Here is a 22,681-nt window from a genome sequence, read left to right as displayed (position 1 = left end):
TTGCAACCTGACTAAATGTGATCTTCTGCCTATTACAGGCTATGTCTGCAGCACTTTCGGTTTCTGGGGAAGAGGCACATAGCAAGGTGAGTTGTGCACAATGCTGGCAACAGATAGAAGGTGCTCATATGAGAGCTGTCTCATTCATCCTGTGTGTCCTTTCAAGGTGGAGGATTTAAAGAGCCATGCCCAGGAGTAAACACCAAGCCTGTGATTTAATTAGAGTCTGCAGCAAATGTGAATAAAAGCATTCTGTGTAAGACCTCTGTATATACTGTACAGTACACAGAATCCTCCAGACTCCCTCCCAGCTGTTGGAGAGACTCATTGGCCTCAGTTAATCATATTGTTTGGCAGCCTATTTTCCCCCAGCTTTGACAGAGGGGCGGTGCTCCTGCCAAGTCAAAATATCTCCCTCTCTCCTGCTGGCTGGTTAGCAGGAGGATGGAGAAGGAGAAATTATTATTCATGGCGGAACCGGAGAGGTTTGACAGTGAGGTGGGCGAATGGGGAAAATTTCCTCTGTTGAGCTGGCGAGCCGAGTCCTACGCTGCGAAACTCTCTGATTAGTGCGGCTCACGTGAACAGCAGAGCAGTCTGGGAGATCTGACGGCGCACAGCTGGCCGCGCTCGAAACAGCTGGGCCTAGCAGCGTCGCTCTAACACGAATCAGCGCTGGCGCATTCTGTCGCCGCCTCAAGGTTACGCTGAAAACGCAAAATTGTTTTTTTTTTTGTTTCTTTGTTTCCATTAACACATTTTTCTTTTGTTTTAAAACACATTTTGGAACAAGACAACAAGACTGGCAATATTTCAGGCAGAGTGTGTGTGGGTGTGTGGGGGAGTGTTTAATTAATTCAGTTTTTTTTCTCTCTCTCTTTTTTTTCCCGGATTTGCCTCGTTCCTCACCGCTAATTAAATTAGCCCTCATCCTACATTGCAAATGAGCACAGATTATTTTTTGTGGGCCAACAAAAGTGTCAGATTCTGGCTCGTAATACTATGTCAGGAATTAGGAGAATAAAGACGCCTCGGTTCCTGCAGACGTTGCGGCAGCTGGAATTTAACACCCGTCTCTAATAAGAAGCCGAAGGAAATTTGCATACCGTCTCCTTCTCTCAAAGGCATGAAAGCAATGCCTTTGATGCTGCACTGAATGCAGTGTGAGCTTTTTTGATGTGTGAAGAGGCCTTGCTAAATCCAGTGGTATTTGGTGGCTGGGCAGAGATTGTTATAACCTATATTATTTGAAATAGTTGTGTCCTCATGTGATTTTAATATTGATTTATTAATTAAGTGTATATGTACATGTAGATGTATACATTTCAGTTGATTTTGCTGTACCCTTTTGAACTGACTGAATGAAATGGCTTCACCCAAACAGACATACACGTTTGCACACAGATGGGAGCTCCTGTTGTTCCTGTTATGTGTTTGATGTTGTCCTATGTTACCCTCCCTGTGTGTCTTCATGGTTATGCATTTTATCAGCGTATTAAGTGTTTCCTCTGTGATGTTGTGCAGTGGTCACATGCTGCAGTGTAACAGTGTTTGATGGATGAAACGCATGACCGAGCATTCGTACAGAATCTGCTTTCATTTCTCATATCTCATTTGGCCATTGTGTCCTCTGCACTTTTCTCATGCCCTCTGGATTCCCCTGCTCTTTTCTTTACTGTACCAATTGCAGTTTATTGTTTATTTGCTTGGCTACTATTCTGGACAGCATGCACATAGATTACATTTGATTTATTTGTACGTCTGAATGGTTCCTGAAACAGTTCACATCACATACCTTCCTCAAAGGTACAGCAGCAGTGCCCCATCTAGAATTAGATCCTTCAACCTTCTGGGTACAAGTCCAGTTTTCATACCACCATGGCACAGTGCTACCATTGCTTGCTATTAGATATTCACCTTTAACATTCTCATAGTGTTACTGCAACCAGTTTTGCAAGAATGTTTAGTCAGTTCAATATGTCTCTGTGGAGAGCTCTAGTAACTATGGACAGCATTATACGCCATAAATCACATATACATCTGTATCATGACAGTGATTGAAAAATTGGTCTACAGTCTGTCTTACGCAGACAGCAGGACGGTGATTGAAAAAGACAGATTATTTTTCCACAGTCTGAGCTTGCGGGGACATAGTCAACTCTTTCAGCGTGTGGTTTAGACCTTGCAATCCAATCCTCAGCGGAGGTGTTATAGCTTTAAGTGGAGAACATGCATGGCGTGGCTTGCTGAGCTGTCACATAAAATATGAGGTGCAGACAAAACCAGCTTGATCATTTCAAGCAGCCAGACCTTTTGCAGCATGCATTTGAAGCATTGTATTTGAGATGAACCCACTTCACCCAAATTGTTCTGCAGTGTTGGAGGGATCTGTGAGCCGCTTTGTAATTGGCGCTCACTGCATCATGTGACTAACGCTCTGCAGTGCTTTCACCGCACGTGATGAACGTTAACACAGAATAACGCTGCTCTGACTAACGCTACTAACCCCCCCTCCATGGCACTGCTATTTCTGCTGGGCAGTGCGGCATGGCTCTGTCGCTTTGTTGAGGATGCGATCGTGTGGCTGCAGCCCAAAACACCGCACCTGTCCGCGCAGCAAAGAGGGAGCCGACTGTGACCAGGATCTGTGTTAACGCTGGTGTCGTTGGGTTGTGAACAGGAAGCTAGCTGCAGCGGTAAAGCTGGCTCAGGCCACCCAGAACAATGGCACCCTGAAGGGCTCTAACAATTCCACCCAGTCCTCCGGTCTCCTCCCGCAATGGTAAACGCCGCCACTAGGGGTGCCGCTGCTCCTGATGTACAGATAGATGTGTAGATGGACGTAGCTGTACATATACAGTGAACCATGTTGATAGGGCAGTGACTGAAGGAAGGGGGTCCCAAGTACCTAATCTGAACGGCTCAGATCCTACACAGCAGTGTTCTCTTTACTAAAGATGGATCTGTTCATTTGGGTCACAGGCCAAATTCATAAATTATGCCACAGGAACAACTTGAATAGAATATGGCAACATGCGGGATTTTTGGAAAAACATCATGTGCCTGTTGTGAGTATAGCTTGTTTATGTTGCATCGATGTTGTATCCATTCGGTTTAAGAACCCATGATGTACAACATCCGTGTGTCATGTGACGTGGCGCAGCAGCCATTCTGTCTTCCCAGCATGCCTTTCCTGTGGTGTATTGTGACATGTTCAGAGTGTGTAATTCCAGTCTTTGTGACAACCCAGTGGACTAGTCCAAAGCCTAATTGATTTACAAAGAAATAATACAATGAACAATAACCGTTTATTGTAACTCCTTCATGTCACAGTGTTGTCTCCCAGACATTTGATTAACTGGATTTTCAGTGTTCTACAATGACCAGTCATATCCAGAAAGCATCCTGTCCAAATGTGCTAATTCTCTTTTTCCCCCACCCATCCCCTCTGCTGGGGCCAGGATGCACTCCAGCCAGGACGGTCACCGGCACGCCCGCTCCCAGACCATGCCCATCATCAGGGGCAAGAATGCCCTGACCAACCCCAAACTGCTGCAGATGATGGAAACGGGCAGCGCCAACTCCAGTATGACCTGCTGATTTCCCCATTGGTCACACAGCTAGCCCCTCCCACCCTCACGGACACATTTCAGTGTCTAGACTCAAACACAAACACAGCCAGTGTCTAATCAATAAGTATGGTACAGGGCATTGATAGATGACACTTGCTGGTATGAACTGCAGGATTTTTGATAATGTTTAATGTTTTTAAAATGTTCGAATAAAGTTATCTTTTGCTGACGCTCCTTCAGTATCAAACAGGCTTATGCAGTCAGCGTTTGGCAAAAATAGGCTAATTCGTTACACTCATTTGTCTGCTGAAAAATTGCCGCGCTATTTTTGTGACTGCTGATGTTCTGCTGCGTGTGCAGATGGCAACATCACAGAGGGTGACACGCTCAGCCCCACGGATATTGAAGCCAACCTGTCGACAGAAGTGGCACTAACTGTGCTGGACATCCTGGGGCTCTTCGTCCAGCACCACAAGGTCGGCCAGCGCATCCACCTCTACACACAGGATAAACATCTTTTAAACAGCACCGATTAGCCATCTGCACTGTGTAACCCAAGAAACGATTAGTGTCCTTTTGGGCCTGATCTCGTATCAGATCCAGAGTGAATTGAATCTCTGCTGCCATCTGGTGACTGCATGAAGCAACCATGACCTCGGTGTACACTTTTTTGTAGTATTGCCTCCTCAATAATCCCAACTATTTTGCTGCACAAAAGATGTCATGTCTAGTGAATCTTAGACTCAAGGAGGTGCCTGATACATTACAGGTGTAATGGTTTTAACACAATCTTATTTTTCTCGGCAGTTCCAATCCATCGTACAAACTTGCAGTCGTAAACATATTTTTGTCATTCATAATACTAATGCAAATACTAGTCTTTTGTGATTTTGTGATGTGTAAGCTGGGTCAGGATATTATTATGTATAACCCTTCATCCTGTATAATGATATGATTAACGGAAGCCCTTGCATTTACTTCTGACCTTCCCTCTCCTGCAGAAGCAGCTGCAGCAGGAGGATGGGCAGAACTCTCTGATGAAGAAGGTCTTCGACACCTACCTCCTCTTCTTCCAGATCAACCAGTCCACCACCACCCTGCGGCACGTCTTCGCAGCGCTCCGTCTCTTCATCCACAAGGTCTCGCTACAGAAAGCTCACTCCGAGCTGGCGCCCCATTGTCCCACACATTGCTGCATAGGCTCCACACACTGCGCTTACTGTGTGGTTTCATCCACATGTATCCCTCCCCCCACTTTCTCTGTACCACTCTGCAGTGTTATATTGTTGCCAGGCAATCTTATTCACACCCATGGGAAGCAAACGCAGCGGCAGTATAGCGTAGTGTTAAGGAGCAGGGCTTGTATCCAGAGGGTTGCTTATTCGATTCCCCACAGGGGCATTGCTGCTGTACCCTTAGGCAAGGTACTTAACCCAGAGTTGCCTCACTAAAATGTCCAGCTGTATAACTGGATAACATGTAAAATTGTAACATATGTGAGTTGCTCTGGGTAAAAGTGTCTGCTAAATGACAATAATGTAATGAGATGTAATCCTATGACCTTCCGGTCACTCAGTTTGTGTAGTCCGTCCCATCAATTCGCTGCAGTTGTCTGAAGTATACCCCTGTTTTCTCCTGTCTTTCTCGTGTAGTTCCCTGCTGCATTCTTCCAGGGCAAAGCAGACCTGTGTGGCTGTCTGTGCTACGAGATCCTGAAGTGCTGTAACCACCGCTCCAGCTCCACCCAGACGGAGGCCTCTGCCCTGCTGTACTTCTTCATGAGGAAGAACTTTGAGTTCACCAAGGGGAAGTCCATCGTCCGCTCACACCTGCAGGTCAGTCTGAGCTGTCTGGGAGGGTCACTGGCTGCAGCAATCCCGCAAGGGTTATGGTGGGTGGAGTGAAATGTTTTAATTCCTCCGACTGGTCTGTTTCCTCTTATAACTGAGTGATGTGCTGGGAGGAGGGGGACTTAAAAAGCCATGCGTTAGTTTTTTTAGTCAGTTATTAGCGTTTGATTGCAGTCATATCATTTTCAAACACGTATTCTGCACTTCAGAAACAGATTAAAAATCTCAAGTCCTTTGATGTTAAATGGGGTTGAAAAGGGAAATGTGGTTTTTCAGGTTTTTCAAAAACAGTCCTCATTAATGTCCTGGAATGCTCAAAGAAATCTGTAGTGTCACTTAATTACAACCTAATTTTAATAGTTTTTATTTTTTCTGAGTACCTCATGGCAGCTTTCCAGTTCTCATCTATTTAATTTAAATGATAATTTGAAACCAAACAAATGCATTTACTAAAGGGAGTGGTTTTTAAATAATTGATTTAGTTATCATTTCATTTTTTTCACAACACATATTGCTGTGGGCAAATCACACAGTGGTCGCTGGGCTTGGCTGCCACAGTTTTTCCATCATGTCTAATTTCTCACACGATTGCACAGCGCGCTACAAAACTCTCTTCTATTACCCGCCTCTCCAGCGTGGAGTGCTAGTAATGGTTGGCATTGTCTCTCAAAGCCAAATTGAAAGTTGGAGTGCCTGAAATGGTTGTTTTCGAGGGCCCCTGTTGCTTTGTGATAGTACTGTGAAATCTATAAGTCTTTAGCTATGGAGAAAGGGAGAGAAAGAATGGGTGTGAGAGATGGGGGGGGGGTGGGGGGCAGGTGGAGGGGACTGCAGTGCAGTGGGTATTTTGGGGGGGTTGTGTGGAAAGGCATTGTGCCCCCACTTTGCTGCAGGTGCACATTGCTGTTGTTCAAACACTGAACACGTGTGTTTGTTCCAGATAGCCTTTCTGTGTTTTCACACATTGTTCAGTGAATAATAGGCCTGACAGGAGAGGGAGGGATATTCCTTTCACCTGAACATGAGCATGTGAGAGATTACAGACCGATGTGATGTGCCGCAGTGCGAGACCCGGGGCGTCTGATCTAATCCCTGCGTTGTGGGAGAACAGCTCTTATCAGCAGCACAGCGAGACAGAGCAGAGATTCTCCATTGTTCACGTCAGTCTTCAGGTTTGCATCTGGGCTCTGTTGATCCCTCCTTAATTTTTCTCTCTCCTCTCCTCTCTGATCCGTCCTCAGCTCATCAAGGCGGTGAGTCAGCTGATCGCCGACGCCGGGATCGGGGGGTCGCGGTTCCAGCAGTCCCTCGCCATCATCAACAACTTCGCTAACGGAGATGTGCCACTGAAGGTGAGAATTTTCGCGGCTGTTATCTTAGTGTCCAAGACAGAGGTCGTTGTTTCCTTTAAACTGATCGGTGACTTCTTTTACGATAAATAAGCTTCTGATAACCCAGTGAAAGATACTAAGAGTTTTGTGCGTACTATAGTTGCAAAGGTATGTTCTCCTTTTCAAAAGAGATAGTGAAGTTGGAGTGCAGATCTAGCTCTGATGGTTTGACATAGGGGGGCCTTGTTTACCATGCAGTAAAGATCATCGCAATAATTATGGTACAGTGGACATATCACAAACACTGTCCCTTTGGCCCTCTCGGACTTTCCAGAGCACATCATTCCCAGCAGAGGTGAAGGACCTGACCAAACGGATCCGCACAGTTCTGATGGCCACGTCCCAGATGAAGGAGCACGAGAAGGACCCAGAGATGCTGGTGGACCTGCAGTACAGCCTGGCCAACTCCTACGCCAGCACCCCTGAGCTCCGACGTACCTGGCTGGAGAGCATGGCCAAGATCCATGTTCGCAATGGGGACCTGTCTGAGGTAGGAAAAGGCACGGGTAGAGAAAGGGAACCAACCCAGTAGATGGGGGTAGGTGGGTTGGGCTTCAGGGATGAAAATTGGGTATATTTGGGGTATGTTAGAGACAGGTATAGCTCCTGACCCCAGAGTAAAGGAAGTAGATATTTTGCTTTTAACCGGATCATTTTTCATAACTCTGCTTTCATTGTTTGACTTAAGTAAATAATCTCAAAGGGTTGACCACAAAACCCCTTTTCGTAATAGTTATGAACTCTTGAAATCCACTGATTATTTGAAAATGTGAAATTTTAAATCAAAAAGCTTCCTTTGTAATAAAATGATTTTGCTACAGTTACTGTTTTACTAATTTAAGAATTTTAGTTCTTCTGCATAATGTGAATATAAAGAACATTACCATAAGACATACAGTTATGAGACAGGTAACTAACTGCCTGTAAAGATTAATTAATTTGTTAGTACGCTCGTTAATTGAGCAAAACAAATGAAGTCAGGCTGAGAGGATTAATGAAGGTAAGCATATGAGCTGGCAGTTGTGTGAAGAAGGTGCTGGCCAGAATGCACGATGGGGAATATTGGGAAGGGTTGTAGAGGGTCATAGTCTTTGAGTTCAGACCAGTGTTTGGGGCTGGGAAACAGACAGATTTGGAGCTGGTAGGGCAAGCAGCAGTGGGTATGTGGGTACAGAGGTTGCCTGGGATAAGTAGGAGGGGTAATCTCGGAAGAAGATTGGCAGGGTGTTTTGGTAGGTGGGGGTCGTAGTCTCTGAGGGGAATTATTGCACAGGATTGCGTAGAATGTGAAGCCTGGTGGATATGCCGCTGGCGGAAAGTCTTTCAGCTTTCTCTCGTCTCTCTATTACACAGGCTGCCATGTGCTATATCCATATCTCTGCCCTCATAGCAGAGTACCTGAAGAGGAGAGGTGAGCCCCATTGTGACCTGGAGCCCAGGTCGCTGCACCGTGTGTGTGTTGCTTTCCCTCTCGGGGCGGAGAATACAGGCCTTTATGAATGCGCTTCTGAGCCTCTGTGTGCGCTGGCTGACAGTTGCTGGCTTCTGTGGCAGTAAGGCATCCAAGGTTATTCAGAGCTCTGCACAGACAGGGGAAGGAGTCTTGCCCCCATTAAAAATAAACAGACAGAGATGACACATACATATGTTACCCTCCAGGCAGACACCTCTGGATAATCTTGTGAGATACTTTTTCATCTGCACAATAAAGATTGCATACACTGTCTGTTGTATGCATGTAGGCATGTATGTCTGCATGTGTGCATATTTATATATGTATGCATATGTTTGCGAAAACCGTATGCATATATATGGTCTGACAACCTGCACGGCACGTGTGCTTGCAAATGTGTGCATGCTTTATCGGGTACAAGAGCGATCCTTCCTTTTTTATTCTGCAGTCGTGTGCATAAAGCATGCTTGAAAGCACATTGTGTGTTGTTTAAAAAGAAGCACATTGAAGTAAATTGTTGAACTCCTACCTCGACACAGGTTACTGGAAAACAGACAAGGCCAGGAGCTCAAGTGTGTTCACAGAGGAGGCAAATGACATTAACTGTAGCCCCTTACTAACATCCCGAGAAGGAGAAAGTGAGTGCCTCCATCACACACGTACATGCAGAGGAACAGGGGGACTCAGGGCACAGCGTTTGGTACATTAACACCCACCTTTTATATTAATCACTATAATTATGCAAACAGGTTATGTGGTGGATAGACAATATTCTATGTTTTCCACATATCGTCAAAGCAGCATCCTACTGTTGCAGATTGAGCTGCCTTTTTGTAGGCTAAGTGGCTTGCACAAGGAAGAGCATTCTCTGAGTCTGTGTTCATGGGGTCATACAGAAACACTTATGAAGAACTGGGAGTTTTACATTTATGGAAACAAGGAAAGAAATCCCAGGTTGGTCCTGAGCAAATTGGTTTGTTCCATTTTAAAAAGGCAGGACTAGAGATGTTTCTTCTTCTTCACATGTCTGAGTCTATCTATCTCGAGTGCCATACCAGGTTGTTTTCCCTGAAGCTGAGTTAGACTGCATATGTACATGATTACAGGTACATATTACAGGTCCCTTTATCTAAAAAGGGTTATTTATGCCTTATTTATAGTGTCACACTGTCTGTTGTGTGTATGTGGTACATGTACACTATGGTTGAAAGCTGTACTCACCTTGTAATGGCTTGTGTTGAACACGGTTATCTATGCTCACATGTAACACTGCATGTGTTACAGGAAATGTGCCTGTATGTGTGTGTGCATGTTTTTTGTGTGGTTGTGTATGTGTGTGTATGTGTGTGTGTGTGTGTGTGTGTGTGTGTGTGTGTGTGTGTGTGTGTGTGTGTGTGTATGTGTGTGTGTGTGTGTGTGTGTGTGTGTGTGTGGGTGGGTGGGTGGGTGTGTGGGTGTCTGTGTGTCTATCTGCGTATGTGTGTATGCGTGAGTGTGTGTATACCTCCACACACCACATTCTCACCATCACCAGCTGCCCTATGCTACAGCAGAGAAATGACCAGAGACACTAGAGAGTAGGTGACCAGTCAGACCATTTCTGAGCAAAGAGTATAAAGCCCATCAAGATGGCATTTTACCAGCATGGAATTGATCATTTGAAATACAGTGGGTCCTTTTGTAGGCCACACTAAAATGCGTGAAACGTTAGTTATCGGCTCTTGACACAACGTTCTGTCTGCCACCTCAGCGTCATTCTCCATGGGCTGGGCAGCCTTCCTGTGCATCACACCCAATGTGAAAGAGGAGGGGGCCATGAAGGAGGACACAGGGATGCAGGACACGCCCTACACTGAGGTACTGAGGCGGGGCGGGGCTCAGGGAGGGTTAAAGGGTGGCGGTGAGGCTGGGAGATCAATGAGTTTCTGTGTGAATAGTTAATCAAAGACAGATCACTGATTTATAATTCATGATCAAAGTCGGGATTACAGAGCTGCAGAGAGTGAGGTCCTGAAGGAGGAAGTCTTACAGCAACTCGGCTACATGTTAGAAATTTGCTCTGAATATACTGGAGAAAGATTCTGAATACATTGAATCTGTTTGCTTCTCCATCCATTTTCCTCTTTCCTTTTGCTGCCACCTGTGGTCTCCACCCTAACCCCCCTCTCTGACCTTCCTCTCTGCATACCTTCTCCTTTCCTTGCCTCCATCTGTCTCACCCACCATCCCATCCCGTCTGCCCTTACTCAAGGACACCCTGGTGGAGCAGCTGGAACTGTGTGTGGATTACCTATGGAAGTCAGAGCGATACGAGCTGGTCGCTGATGTCAACAAGCCCGTCATCGCGGTCTTCGAGAAGCGAAGGGACTTCAAGGTGACTGGCTCAACGCTCGCTCACTTTTACACACATACTATAGGAGTTTTTTCCTGGTAGCAATAGCCCTTAGGGAGGTGCATTATGAGAGGTCTCATGGTGAATGTGTGATTGTGTGTGTGTGTGTGTGTGTGTCCACAGCGCCTGTCTGAGCTGTACTACGACATCCACCGCTCCTACCTGAAGGTCACGGAGGTGGTGAACTCAGAGAAGCGGCTGTTCGGACGCTACTATCGTGTGGCTTTCTATGGACAGGTGAGCATGAGGGCTAAGGGCCTCAGTACGCTGACAAATGAATGTCATGTGTCCACAAGTATCCACACAGCTTTATAAGTGCATATACAGCCATTTTAATGCAAAAACACTACAAAGATTTACAGAGCTATTTTGTTTTATCAGTTGATAGGGTAAGCCAGTATATCTGATGCTTTTCATTTGAACAGAATATCACATCAGTACATAGAAGTGAAAGTGAATCTAATTTAATCTCCTGTACACTGTCTCCTGGCGAAATGAATCCTCTTTCTGCACTTTAGGTGAATAAATAACTCCCTCATTCAGTAATGGGTCATATGCGGTTAGGTGCATCTTATCTGATGAAAGGTGGAAAATCCTAAACCAGGGTTTAAACATTCCAGCAATTTTATAATTATTTTTCAGATTTCATTGATTGGATAGAAGCTTAGTGAAATGCACATTTTGTTGAGGTCTGAAATTTAACTCAAAAATGATGTTTCCTGATTTAATTGTTAAAAGTCACCATTTCCTGTCAATAACCATGCTGGCATAGGTCTTTTAGAATCAAATTCAATTCAGTCACAATGTATAAAATTTAAATATTTAAATGATTAAATCAAAAACAATGGGAAGATTGTATTCAATCAACCTAACTGTGTATAGAATTGTTCACTTTATCAGCGCTCAGTGATGAAAACACAGTAAATGGAAAAACTTGAGACCCCTGTGAGATTACTGTGAATGAGAGGCATTAAGTGAGATTACCCTGAGTGTATTGATCAGTACTTGTCTTTCAGACTCTCCTCTGTATCAGTGTCTTTAATTCAGTCGTCTGCTCTCTTCTTCCTTTTTTTTGTCTGTATCAAGGCCGTGGTAAGTTTTTTTTTTCAGTTTCTCAAGCTTTTTTTCTTTAATGCTTCCCCTCTCTTCTCACTCCTGATATAGCTCCTCTAACTTATGTCAGTAAGAAATGACATGAATCAGCGTCATTGTTCACTTCCTATATGTGTGTGTATACATATATATATGCTACAATAGTGTATAATATGTATACCTTAAGATATCCCTGCTCCATTTTTCCCTGGAAGATCCCTTTATCTAATGGATTTGTGTGCATAGTGTGTCAAAACTGGTGCTATAACAAAATAACAGGCAGTTAGTTCACTGGTTTATCAGTTTTTCTTTAGTCAGCAGTAATTTCCTGAATTCCTTTAACACATTTCAGCTGATGAATAAATGATCAGATAACCATCCCTTCAGGTTCAGTTTTAGTCATTGCAAACATTTAAACAATGACGCTTTCAGAATGACCTGTGCTCCATCAGAAACTTAATGGTAAAAGTATATTCTTAACTTGTAGTAATGGCAGTGTTCCTAACATGCTGGCCAGTCTCTAACTGCTTTTTTTGCCAATGCTTTTAAAGAAATACATTGGTTTCACTCTGATTAATGGAGGAAAATAGGTGGTAAAATCAGACAATTCTGCAGGCCATTTCACATTCAAAGATTCACCATTTTTCCCATCAACATGTGCCTACACACTGCCCCGCTTTTACAAATACATGCGTTAGTCCACTCTCATGCCACCCTCACTTGGTTCTACATCTAAGAGGTCAGAGAACAACATTAGAACAGGAAATGACCTTTAAAATGGCACCCAATTCACATCATAGTTTCCCAGCTTCCCTGGTTTCAGCGCTGAAGTGGCCTACACAAAAGCTATCAGAGTATTTCCCATCACCGACAAGCTCATGTTTCTACCCTTTCCTTAGTTATTTGCTTTTGATTTTACCTAAACCAACATGGCTAGGAACCTTCTAGAGGCATCTGGTATCTTTGAAAATACTTTAATTTGAAACTGCATTGAAGAATTACACCATGACGATCCACTCATGCTTTAAAGAAATGATTCAGAGGTTCAGTGACTCATTTGCACCATCCCTGTCCTGGTAGACATTTACTGCTCTAAATACGGATGCATATTTTAGCACAGTCAACACATTTGAAGTTGTTACAGACGTGTATCTGAATTCAGTGTGAGATCCTTTTATTCCGTAATATCTTAATGTGGACCCTTTAGGGACTATAGTACCATTAACCTGCATCCAGTGTCTTGTCTCTCAGCTACTGTGGTAGAGGGAGATGTACAGCGTAGTCCTCTTCATCTCAAAACTATTAAATAGTGCATAAAATAGTGAATATATCCTCCTCTGTTGAAGTGAAGCTATCAGCATTGTGCTCTTTATCTTGGGGGACACACCATAACAGTTTCTTGTTTTATTTTTCTGATAAATAGATATCTATTAGTATTTGTAATGAATTTTAGTGAATTGTCGATGAATAGTTATTACCAGGAGTATGAAGGTGTCAGTTATCTGTGCATTCATCGACATTGTTATATTTTTGCTGAGATGACCAGCTATGGTAATTCTGGGGTGTGCAGCAGGCATACATAGTATAGTAGTATTCTGTGCTTAGTTCCTTTTAGTAACGTGACATTGTGCTATGCTAGTTTTAGCTTCACTTCAGAATGAATGTTTCCTCTAGTTTCATCTGAGTCCAAGCCCTCATATTTACACGTCTATAGTCTGGCTGAGGACAGAACTATAACACAAAAGTAATCTTTTGCCTTTTGTGTTCCCTCTTGTGGTGTATCAAGCCTCCAGCTGAGATGGATAGTCCAACGATATTCCTTCAGCTGCCACTAGAAGGCAGTGTAGACTTAAGTGTATATTCTGCAGTGATGTTGGAACAGAATTTCTAATTCAGAACCTTATCAATTTGGTGCTAACAATATTGCAGTTTTCAAAAAAATTATTTTCAATATGTTTGGAGTCTGAGGTCTTGCACTGCATTAAGTGTCGTTGTAGAAGTTACTTCAAAAGGAATCCAGTAGCACAAAAACAGTTGTAAGAAAATGACAGAGCTCTTGCTTAAAAACAATACGTTGACTCTCTGCATAGAATTTAATTTATTTAATTAAAATTTAGTGGTATTTCCAACAGTGTGGATCAAAGGAAAGATGGATGTGATGCTCTTGTCCATTGCACAGGGCTTGAAGGGAATATGTCTGATCTGTGTCTCGCTGATGTATGGAGGAGAAGGGTTGGGCTCTGCAGATAATCTCTTACAGTGTAGTTCAGCCTTCAGATGGATGTCCTTCTGGCTAAACTGCCTGCCCCATGCGGTGATGAAGTAGAGCACAGCAGCATCCAGTGTGTTTCACCACACAGTCTGAGATATCCTCACAGAAAATCCTCATATAATGAGCGGAACCCTACAGCATCATGCGCGCGCGCGCATACACACACACACACACACACACACACACGCGCACACACTAAAGAAGAGGCAAAAAACAATGACTGAGGAGAACTAAGACAAGACATGAAGTAACAAGGGGTTTCTCTGACAGGGATTCTTTGAGGAGGAGGAGAGTAAGGAGTTCATTTACAAGGAGCCGAAGCTGACGGGGCTGTCAGAGATCTCCCAGCGCCTGCTGAAGCTCTACTCTGACAAGTTCGGGGCCGACAATGTCAAGATGATCCAGGACTCCAATAAGGTGTGTTTACCCACAGCAACACGAAGTGAGACCGATCTGCCTGAGGCCTCCTCTGTGTTTCTGCTGTTGGTCTTGGCTGCTCATAATTCATGTGGTTCAGAATTATGGATTTGTCTGCCTCTCTGTTTTCTCTGTCACAGACTGCTCTTCAGAAGTGGGATTGTTTTGGTTCACAGGAACCCAGCTGGCTCTAGAACACAGTGTTAATGACGGACACTTGCATTGCCTGACCTTGATCACTTGCATTAGCATCCATATTATTTCTTTCACTCGACTGACAATAGAGGCATTGAGATTCAAAAGTACACAATTAGCGCTACGCTTCACTTCCTTTTCGGGAGAAAATGCAGTGACACCCTAAAGCAGGAGGTGATGTGCCACGACTTTGCTCTTCTTTCAGGTCAATCCCAAGGACCTGGACCCAAAGTACGCCTATATCCAGGTGACCTACGTGACCCCGTATTTCGATGAGAAGGAGTTGCAGGAGAAGAAGACGGACTTCGAGCGGCACCACAACATAAAGCGCTTTGTGTTCGAGACGCCCTTCACACTGTCGGGCAAGAAGCATGGAGACGTGGAGGAGCAGTGCAAGAGACGGACAATACTGACCAGTGAGTCCCCAGCCAATCAATATACTGACCGCCATCTTAATCAGTGAGGACCACTCTGCCCGATACACCAACCACCATACCAGCTCAATCATTGAGTCCCTATATGCAGTACTGACCACCGTACCATCCCATGTAGCAAGTTCCACACCAGCTAACATACTGACCACCTTATGTGCCCTGTCAGCAACTACAATACAAAGCACTGTGGTAACCCCAGCCATGAGTAGTATACTGACAGTCAGCACTATTTGACTGTATGAAATATACCACAGCTGTGATCCCTGTCTCTCTCTGCCTCCCCTTGCAGCTAGCTCCAGCTTTCCTTACCTGAAGAAACGCATCCAAGTAGTGGAACAGCAAAGCACGGAGCTGAATCCCATTGAGGTGGCCATTGATGAGATGTCCCGCAAGGTGTCCGAGCTCAACCAGCTCTGCAACATGGATGAGGTGGACATGATCCGCCTGCAGCTGAAACTGCAGGGCAGTGTCAGCGTTAAGGTAAAGAGGACACCTGCACATATAGATACACACACACACACACACACACACATACACACGTACACATTACTAATGAAAATATTTTATCTTTTAGATATGTCAAAACAATCCCATAGTTTCCACTGTGTGCATAATTTTACTGAGTGTCTTGCAGACTGAAAAAATCATTCATCTTTATATTCTTCCACTCTTAAAAGAATGCAAAATACCACAAAATCATTTTTCTTCCACAGATATGGATTGTGTTGTGTTAAATTACTGATGGTTCCATTAAAAAGCCATAGAGGATTAGTCTCAAACAGCATTAACAGACTTTGGGTGAAGAGTCGGAGTAACAACCCAAGCATCTTAACTTTTGTCATACCAGTTCTTGACATGTTATTATTATCATTGATATTCTATTTTATGATTTTTCATAGTTGCCTTGTGAAAAGCAGAGAGGGAGATTATCATGTCTGCACTCCATGCTTTGAGAGGCAGTCTGTATTTCATCTTGGAAGAGGGGCAGTCATAGTCTCTGCCTGTCTGAGATCACAGACAGACACACAAAGCTGTTGGGTCATTAAAACTCACTGCAGAGGGATTTCTGCTGTCTCAGCTTACATCATCTCTTTGGTGTGGCAGGTGTTGTTGAAGGCCTGTAATTCTCCTTCCCTCTCCTGAGTGCTTCTTTGCCCTTTGACCTCCACCAGGTGAACGCAGGACCCATGGCCTACGCTCGCGCCTTCCTGGAGGAGAAGAACGCCAAGAAATACCCTGACAACCAGGTCAAACTGCTCAAGGAGATTTTCAGGTACACTTCCTCTGCTGAAGCAGTCATTCATGGATTTAAGGACAGCATCTGTTTGTCTGTCTGTCAGCCTATCAGTCTAAACTACAATTTTTTGTCTTTCAATTTTGAGAAATTGGTTGAGGGAAATAAATCACAAAATGGCTCACAGTATTACATCTGAAGCCAAGAGCTAATGTCATTTCATGTGTATGTTACTACTAATCAATAATTCAGTGTGACTTACTTGAAATAGTTAAGAAAGAGATGATAAGAAAGTAGTTAAAGGATAATGAGATTTCCATTATAGCTGTGTGGACAATATACCACTATTCTCAACAAGGGAATATATTATATTATATAGATATCAACGTTAGAATCTGACATTAATTCAAAACAACATTTTTGAAAATAGCCTAAGCCCATTTTAATTATGTTTTCAATACTTTAACGCTGTGATTGGATGCTTATGATCCATTTTCTGCCTGCTTAATATCTGTTTGACTAACTACGTTAAAGCCATGACAAATGTAGTTAATAGGTACTAATGCAGTTGTTCAAAAGTGTTTGCTATTATAAGCAGACACCTAAGATTCTGCTCATCAAGTGAAAATTAATTTCAGTTTCGAATTATTTGAAACACTCCTGTGTCCCCAGCTTCCAGGCTCTAATCTATCTATTTAATTAAAACTATGATTCCTGGGAAAACACAGGGAAATCAGCTACGAAGAGAAGAACAAATACTAGGCAGGCCAGGAACTGACCCGCGGGAACAGAAAGAGGTATCTTTCGTCATATTGTTCTCTGTCTCCCTCTGCAGGCGATTTGCAGAAGCGTGTGGCCAAGCGCTGGATGTGAACGAAAGGTTGATCAAGGAGGACCAGCTAGAGTACCAAGAGGAGATGAGAGTCCACTATAAGGACATGCTGACCGAGCTGTCTGCTGTCATGAATGAGCCGGTCTGTTCATTTGTCTGTACTCTATCTATGTTTATTTCTCTTGTACTGAGGGAGCAGTCTTCAGCTGCAAAGGGTTTGTCTGTGCCTGTGTTTTTGTCTCCTGATATTGATCCATCAGTCAAATTGTCATAAATGAGCAGTTCTGTCCATCTGCTAGTCTGACTGTCTTTGAATCCTCTAAATCTAACCAGGGGAAATGAAGGTGGTGAATTTGCAGTATTGGTCTTTTTGCCCCTCTAATTTACTAGTTATACACCTTCACAATGAATGGCCGTTGGCTTTCCTGGCTGTCTCCATTGCCTCCATTTCTCCCTCACTTGACTATATCTGTTGAATTCCTTTCTTTGATTTGCAGTTCCAGTATCACCATAAGCTCTGGTTTTCACCTCCAGCCCTCATCCTCTCACCTTGTGTTCCATTTCCTCCTGTTCCTCATTTATCTTTATTCATTCTCGTTCCCTCTCATTCTCTCTCTAGAACTCTTTAGTTAAATGACAGGGCCTTTTACATGACTAACCTGAGTTATGAAAGGACAGAAAACATGCCATCTCTTACCCTCTTTTTCACTTTCCTTTCTTTTCCTCTCAGCTGCATTATGGCATACTTTCCTCCAGCTTCTGCTCCTCTCTCTCTAACATCTCCCTCGCTACAGTTACCAAAACTGGTACGTGACTCTTTCTGCCACCTTTCTTATCTCCAGCCTTTCAGTAATACATAACAACCACTTTACATTTTACTGACTTCTTGTTAGCAGGTGCCCATACCCTTTAAAGCAGAATAAACCCCAGTTTCCCATGATACTCTTATTGGATGATGCCATTTTGGTGTTTTGTCAGTCAGAAGCTTCCTTTGGTTGTCTGTTTTAGGCTTGAGATGTCAGTATTAGACTGATTTTTGTAGGCTAAAGCTGAATATGTACAGTGAAACATTTCTGCTGAAGCCCTGGATCTTCTGGCAAATTTGTAAAGGTAATGGAGAAAAATCATATTGGAAAGAAGCCAGGCAGACAAAATCCATTCTGCTATGTCCATGAAAGTTATCCAACATTGCAACTCTGTATTTGAAAACACTAAAATGCTAAAATGCTTTGAAATACAATATTTCAAAGCATTTTAGCCATCACCCAAGGATTTTTTTAACCCTGTGGATCATTATTGAAATGTCTCTTTTCCTTTTTGAATGAGAAGATTCAGCACACAAAGCAACCAGGAACGGACCGGCCACACGCCTTCTGAGCGCACAGTGATGCGGGCCGAGAACCCGAAGACCAGGAAGCGGAGCACCACAGCCTCATCGGTGTCACTGAGTGAGTGACACGAAGAAGGGTGGAGAAACTGTGACTTTTATGAACTGGAAATAAGGGAAGAGATGGGAAAAGCCAGACTTAAAAAAAAAAAACTGTCACGGTGGAAGATTACAGTCCTTTGGATGCCTCCCTATGTGCCAGGCTGCTGTGTTTCTTTATTTTAAAGCTTAGACTGTGTCTGCACTCCCTGCCAACCCCTTCCTGCATCACCACACACACATGCAAACAGGCACACATACAGACACACATACATGCGCACACCTGCTCAAAGGTAGTGTCACTTTGAGCAACTTTAATGAGCAGAGGTGCGCTCAACTTGGCAGATGTTGGCTTACAACCTTATAAGTCCTTTTTTTAACTTTCTGCTCGCTGCAAACATTTGCTTACAATGGTGAACAATTTGCGATGGCTGCTTGTGAAAGAACAGTCTTCTTGTGATAGAATTTCAGCTATAATATTGAAGCACCATTGTGTCAAAGCATCACAGCTGGGTTGAATGCACCCCTGGTGCCTGTATGAATGTAATCAGCAATGCATTGCTATAGTACATTGGCTCCTAACATTCTGAAATTCCCAGTTCACAGATTTTCAAATGGAAAGTTAATGTTTTATAACATTTTTTATTATTGTTAATGTTGTTATTATTCTTATTACTATTATTATTTCATGTACTGTTTTAAATTGTAAATAAGAAAAATTAATATTTAAAAAAGTTTTTTGTTTCCTTTTTTATAAAAAAAACAATATATGAACTTCTGTTTGGATAAATTAAAAAAAGAGAATGAAGAACTAAAGTTTTATGTATAACATTTAAATAAATTTTGTTATTGTCTGTAAGCAAGACCTTCTTGGGATTTCTTTTCCAGAAACTCATTGTGTTGGTGTTGCAAAGCTACAATGTCCAGGCAAAGTAATTTATCCTGTTCTGTGCAGATGTTTCATTAACCTGAATGTCTTAACAAATGATGATGGTTTCCTGTCCATCTCATTGGCTTACAGGTGAACTTTTGGAAGAGAAACACATCTCACCCAACTTTACTGGCAGTAGACACAAGAGAGTGCCATTTTTGTTATTGGAATGCATTTTATGGAAATTCAAATCTAATTTGTGGTCTAAACAAATATTTGCTACAGTTATTTTTAAATATTCCGGCTCCATTGATTGTAGTAATTTATTTCGGTTCCACGTGCAATTAATTTCAAACGTCTGCATGCATTTGCTGTGCAGATTGCTAAATTGCTGAAAAATATTGTTGGTGACTCCTCATTATCAAGTAAATTTGTGCTGGATTGATGTGCTTGCGGTGACATCACAGGATGGCAACAAAACAGCTCTGTCCTCTGATCTGTCCCCTCAAACGGTCACTACTGTTGCCAAAGCGGTCATTTACATGCGTATTCGCGAGGACAACTCTCGCAAAATTTCCGTAGCTACCTATGAATGAAAATCCAGCCGGCACGGTTACCCAGGTGCGCGCCACGCGCGGTTAATTTCCTTTCTATTCCGTTAGCGAGGCGACTGAGTGACACTGTAATTACAGATAATTGCTCGGCCCTTCACCCGTTCAATGGAGAGATCTGTGTGAAGTGGAAACGTGTGATGAGAATCCGCCTTTATACTGTCTGTCAGTGCCTCTGGGAAATCGGACAACAAAAGCCCTTTCTTTCCTGCTCATCCCGCCGCTTCAGAACGGGCACAGAACACACTCGCTTTTCTTCTTTGAAGAACATTAATCAGAGAAGCTGCGGTGTGTGTAGGCAATTCGCATAGAGATTGATATTAAAAATGACATTATACAGCAACAACACTGCATTTTATATCCAGCTTTTGACAGTTACATCCCATTACGCTAAGTCGCTACTTCCGCTTATTTGATTAGCATTGCATTTCTACATTGTTCTGTATGTCTTCCTTTTTAAATGGCCTTCACCATTGCAAGAACTCAATATTGCGTTGAATGTATACTGTTCTTGGCTGTTAAATTGAAATGAGTTACACCTGTGGTGTAAATAGGGGAGATGGGAACTTGCCTTTATTTGATAATTACCTTGAATGACCCTTTGATTGTTTTGTAGGATAAACATGCCATTCTATTCACTGATCACATCTGTTGAAGTGTTACCTTTGTACACTTAACATGAAATCATTAACTAGAAAATCAAAACCGATTTAGCAGAAGTTACAACGGAGCTCCAATCTCTTTGTTAGAATAAAAATTATTTTAAAAATTGAGGAGCACAGCATGTACTGTACAACACAGGTTCAGGACTCAGCTGCTTGAGGGTGGTGATAAGCCACCTTATTAAGAATTTTACAAAGATCAAAAACAGGTCCAGGACAGTTGTCAGTTTAAAGGTAAATTATCTGTGTCACTTTCTTCTCGCTCAAGGGCTGCCACTGACACACTCCAGGACCCTGTCTACAAATGCAGTACATAATAGAGCATCAATCATAGCCTTGCCTTGCCCTGTCATTGAGCAGTTCCTGCTCTTCTTTCTTTGTGCACATGATTTAGGAATGCGCATAGCGCACAGCTTTAGGAATGGACCTGATTATGTGCTAAAGCAGAGACTTTGACTGTGGCAGTGAAATGTCAGTGTGACCTGTAATGGGGCACGTGCAGACAGTGACCTTTATCTGACCTGGAGAGCAATGATTTCCCCTTCATGAATGTGGATCAGCCCAGCACATCCACATTCTGTGTGGTGTTAACCGCTCATTTTATGTTGTGCCAGAACAACCGTATAGCAACAGGCAATGGTATAGCTGCCTCTTTTCAATGCAAATATTTCATTTTTGAACCATGTATGATTGTTTCTCAGCCTGTGTGCTCTCAGAAAGTATGTGTGTGCCATGGAAAACCCCAGATAGTGAATAATATGGATAAATAGTTTCATGAACCTCTGAAAGTCAAGTACCAAAAGGGAAGTTATTGTGTAAATAAACAGAGAAATGTACTCAACACAACAAATCCAAGCAAAAAAATCCGCCTGCAGTTATTTATCAGGATCTTTTGAGAAACATAGTAATAGTTACATCATTGCTTGAAACACATTCTGTTATGTAATGTGCATTGTCGTGATAAGTGTGGTGGTAAAAAAAAAAGTGAGTTATTTTCAAATTCTTAGACTCCCTTGGGATTCTGTGTGGTCTCTCATTATGAAACATACTGCAATTACATCCCTGGGATTTAAGGAGACGGTAACTGTAAAGGTTTAAGTGCCTTTGCTTTTAAATGTGTTGTGTCTTGGGGAACTTTTTTTCAAAGGGGAAACATTTTCTCTCACTTTTTGATTTCTGTATTGAACAGCGTAGCCTGAGCTTTGCTGCTCCATCTGAACAACGTCTTCAAAGCCATTAGATAAAAGGGGGCAGATCGCCTTTGATCGAAGACCTTTTTGACAGAGGGGCTTGTCACGAGTGCTGATAGTATTTTGCCCCATAAATTCCATTCTGACATTTTCTATGCTATAAGCCTTTTCTTTGTCAGTATCAGCCCTTTTATTATTAATTCAGGCACGTGAGAATTCATTGTTAAGATTGCTCCGTGCAGTTTTATTACACTTACGTGTAGTAATGTACATACATTTATGCACATTTGTTCATATAACCAGCATTCTACATATTATTCATTTACCCATCTGTTACTTGCCTTCTAATTAACAGTATCTAAATTCACTAGCTCAGGGGTACAATGTGACATCCAGTGCCCAGGAAATGCAGTTACATATGACAGGAGATTCAGAGCATGACGTTTTACACATGACAGGCTATATCATAGTACATATTCAGCTGCTAGTAACTGGAAGTAAGGTTCATTACCAAATAGTCATGATTCCAGTCACAGTCCAGTGACTTATAAGTCAAGCTCAGGGAAGGATGTCATTATCCTTCTCGATTGGCCTCTGGAGTCATCCTCTGTTTCTCCTATGGCTTTAGTATGTCTTATTACATAGTTCACCATGTGTATGTGTCTATACAGTGATGTCTTTAAGTCCATGGAATGAATTTTGGTGATGTGCCAAATTTACTGTTCAGCTCTGTTGAGCAGTGACTCATTCCTGGAGTCCTTATGCGAAGAAGAGCCTTCACCTGTCG

The 22,681-nt window shown here is 42.9% G+C and overlaps 1 protein-coding gene across 1 annotated transcript in view; it reads left to right on the top strand.

The window, feature by feature from the left end:
• dock10 (dedicator of cytokinesis 10) overlaps nt 1-19,133 on the top strand; it is an 88,276-nt gene extending 69,143 nt beyond the window's left edge. Inside the window, exons 38-56 of the mRNA XM_036536986.1 lie at nt 39-86; nt 2,681-2,782; nt 3,462-3,586; nt 3,933-4,048; nt 4,574-4,711; nt 5,225-5,407; nt 6,664-6,774; nt 7,088-7,303; nt 8,167-8,224; nt 8,806-8,904; nt 10,017-10,123; nt 10,518-10,640; nt 10,782-10,895; nt 14,293-14,439; nt 14,840-15,050; nt 15,358-15,548; nt 16,241-16,341; nt 17,138-17,276; nt 18,464-19,133. Of these exons, the coding sequence (XP_036392879.1) occupies nt 39-86; nt 2,681-2,782; nt 3,462-3,586; nt 3,933-4,048; nt 4,574-4,711; nt 5,225-5,407; nt 6,664-6,774; nt 7,088-7,303; nt 8,167-8,224; nt 8,806-8,904; nt 10,017-10,123; nt 10,518-10,640; nt 10,782-10,895; nt 14,293-14,439; nt 14,840-15,050; nt 15,358-15,548; nt 16,241-16,341; nt 17,138-17,276; nt 18,464-18,511 (2,377 nt within the window). The 3' untranslated portion in view covers nt 18,512-19,133. The remainder of the gene's footprint in view (nt 1-38; nt 87-2,680; nt 2,783-3,461; nt 3,587-3,932; nt 4,049-4,573; nt 4,712-5,224; nt 5,408-6,663; nt 6,775-7,087; nt 7,304-8,166; nt 8,225-8,805; nt 8,905-10,016; nt 10,124-10,517; nt 10,641-10,781; nt 10,896-14,292; nt 14,440-14,839; nt 15,051-15,357; nt 15,549-16,240; nt 16,342-17,137; nt 17,277-18,463) is intronic.
• The last annotated feature ends 3,548 nt before the right edge of the window (nt 19,134-22,681 follow it).

Source organism: Megalops cyprinoides, chromosome 9, assembly GCF_013368585.1.
Source record: "Megalops cyprinoides isolate fMegCyp1 chromosome 9, fMegCyp1.pri, whole genome shotgun sequence".
NCBI classification, from domain to species: Eukaryota; Metazoa; Chordata; class Actinopteri; order Elopiformes; family Megalopidae; genus Megalops; species Megalops cyprinoides.
The sequence above is the reverse complement of the archived record's forward strand: the minus strand, read 5'-3'. Positions and strand labels throughout refer to the sequence as shown.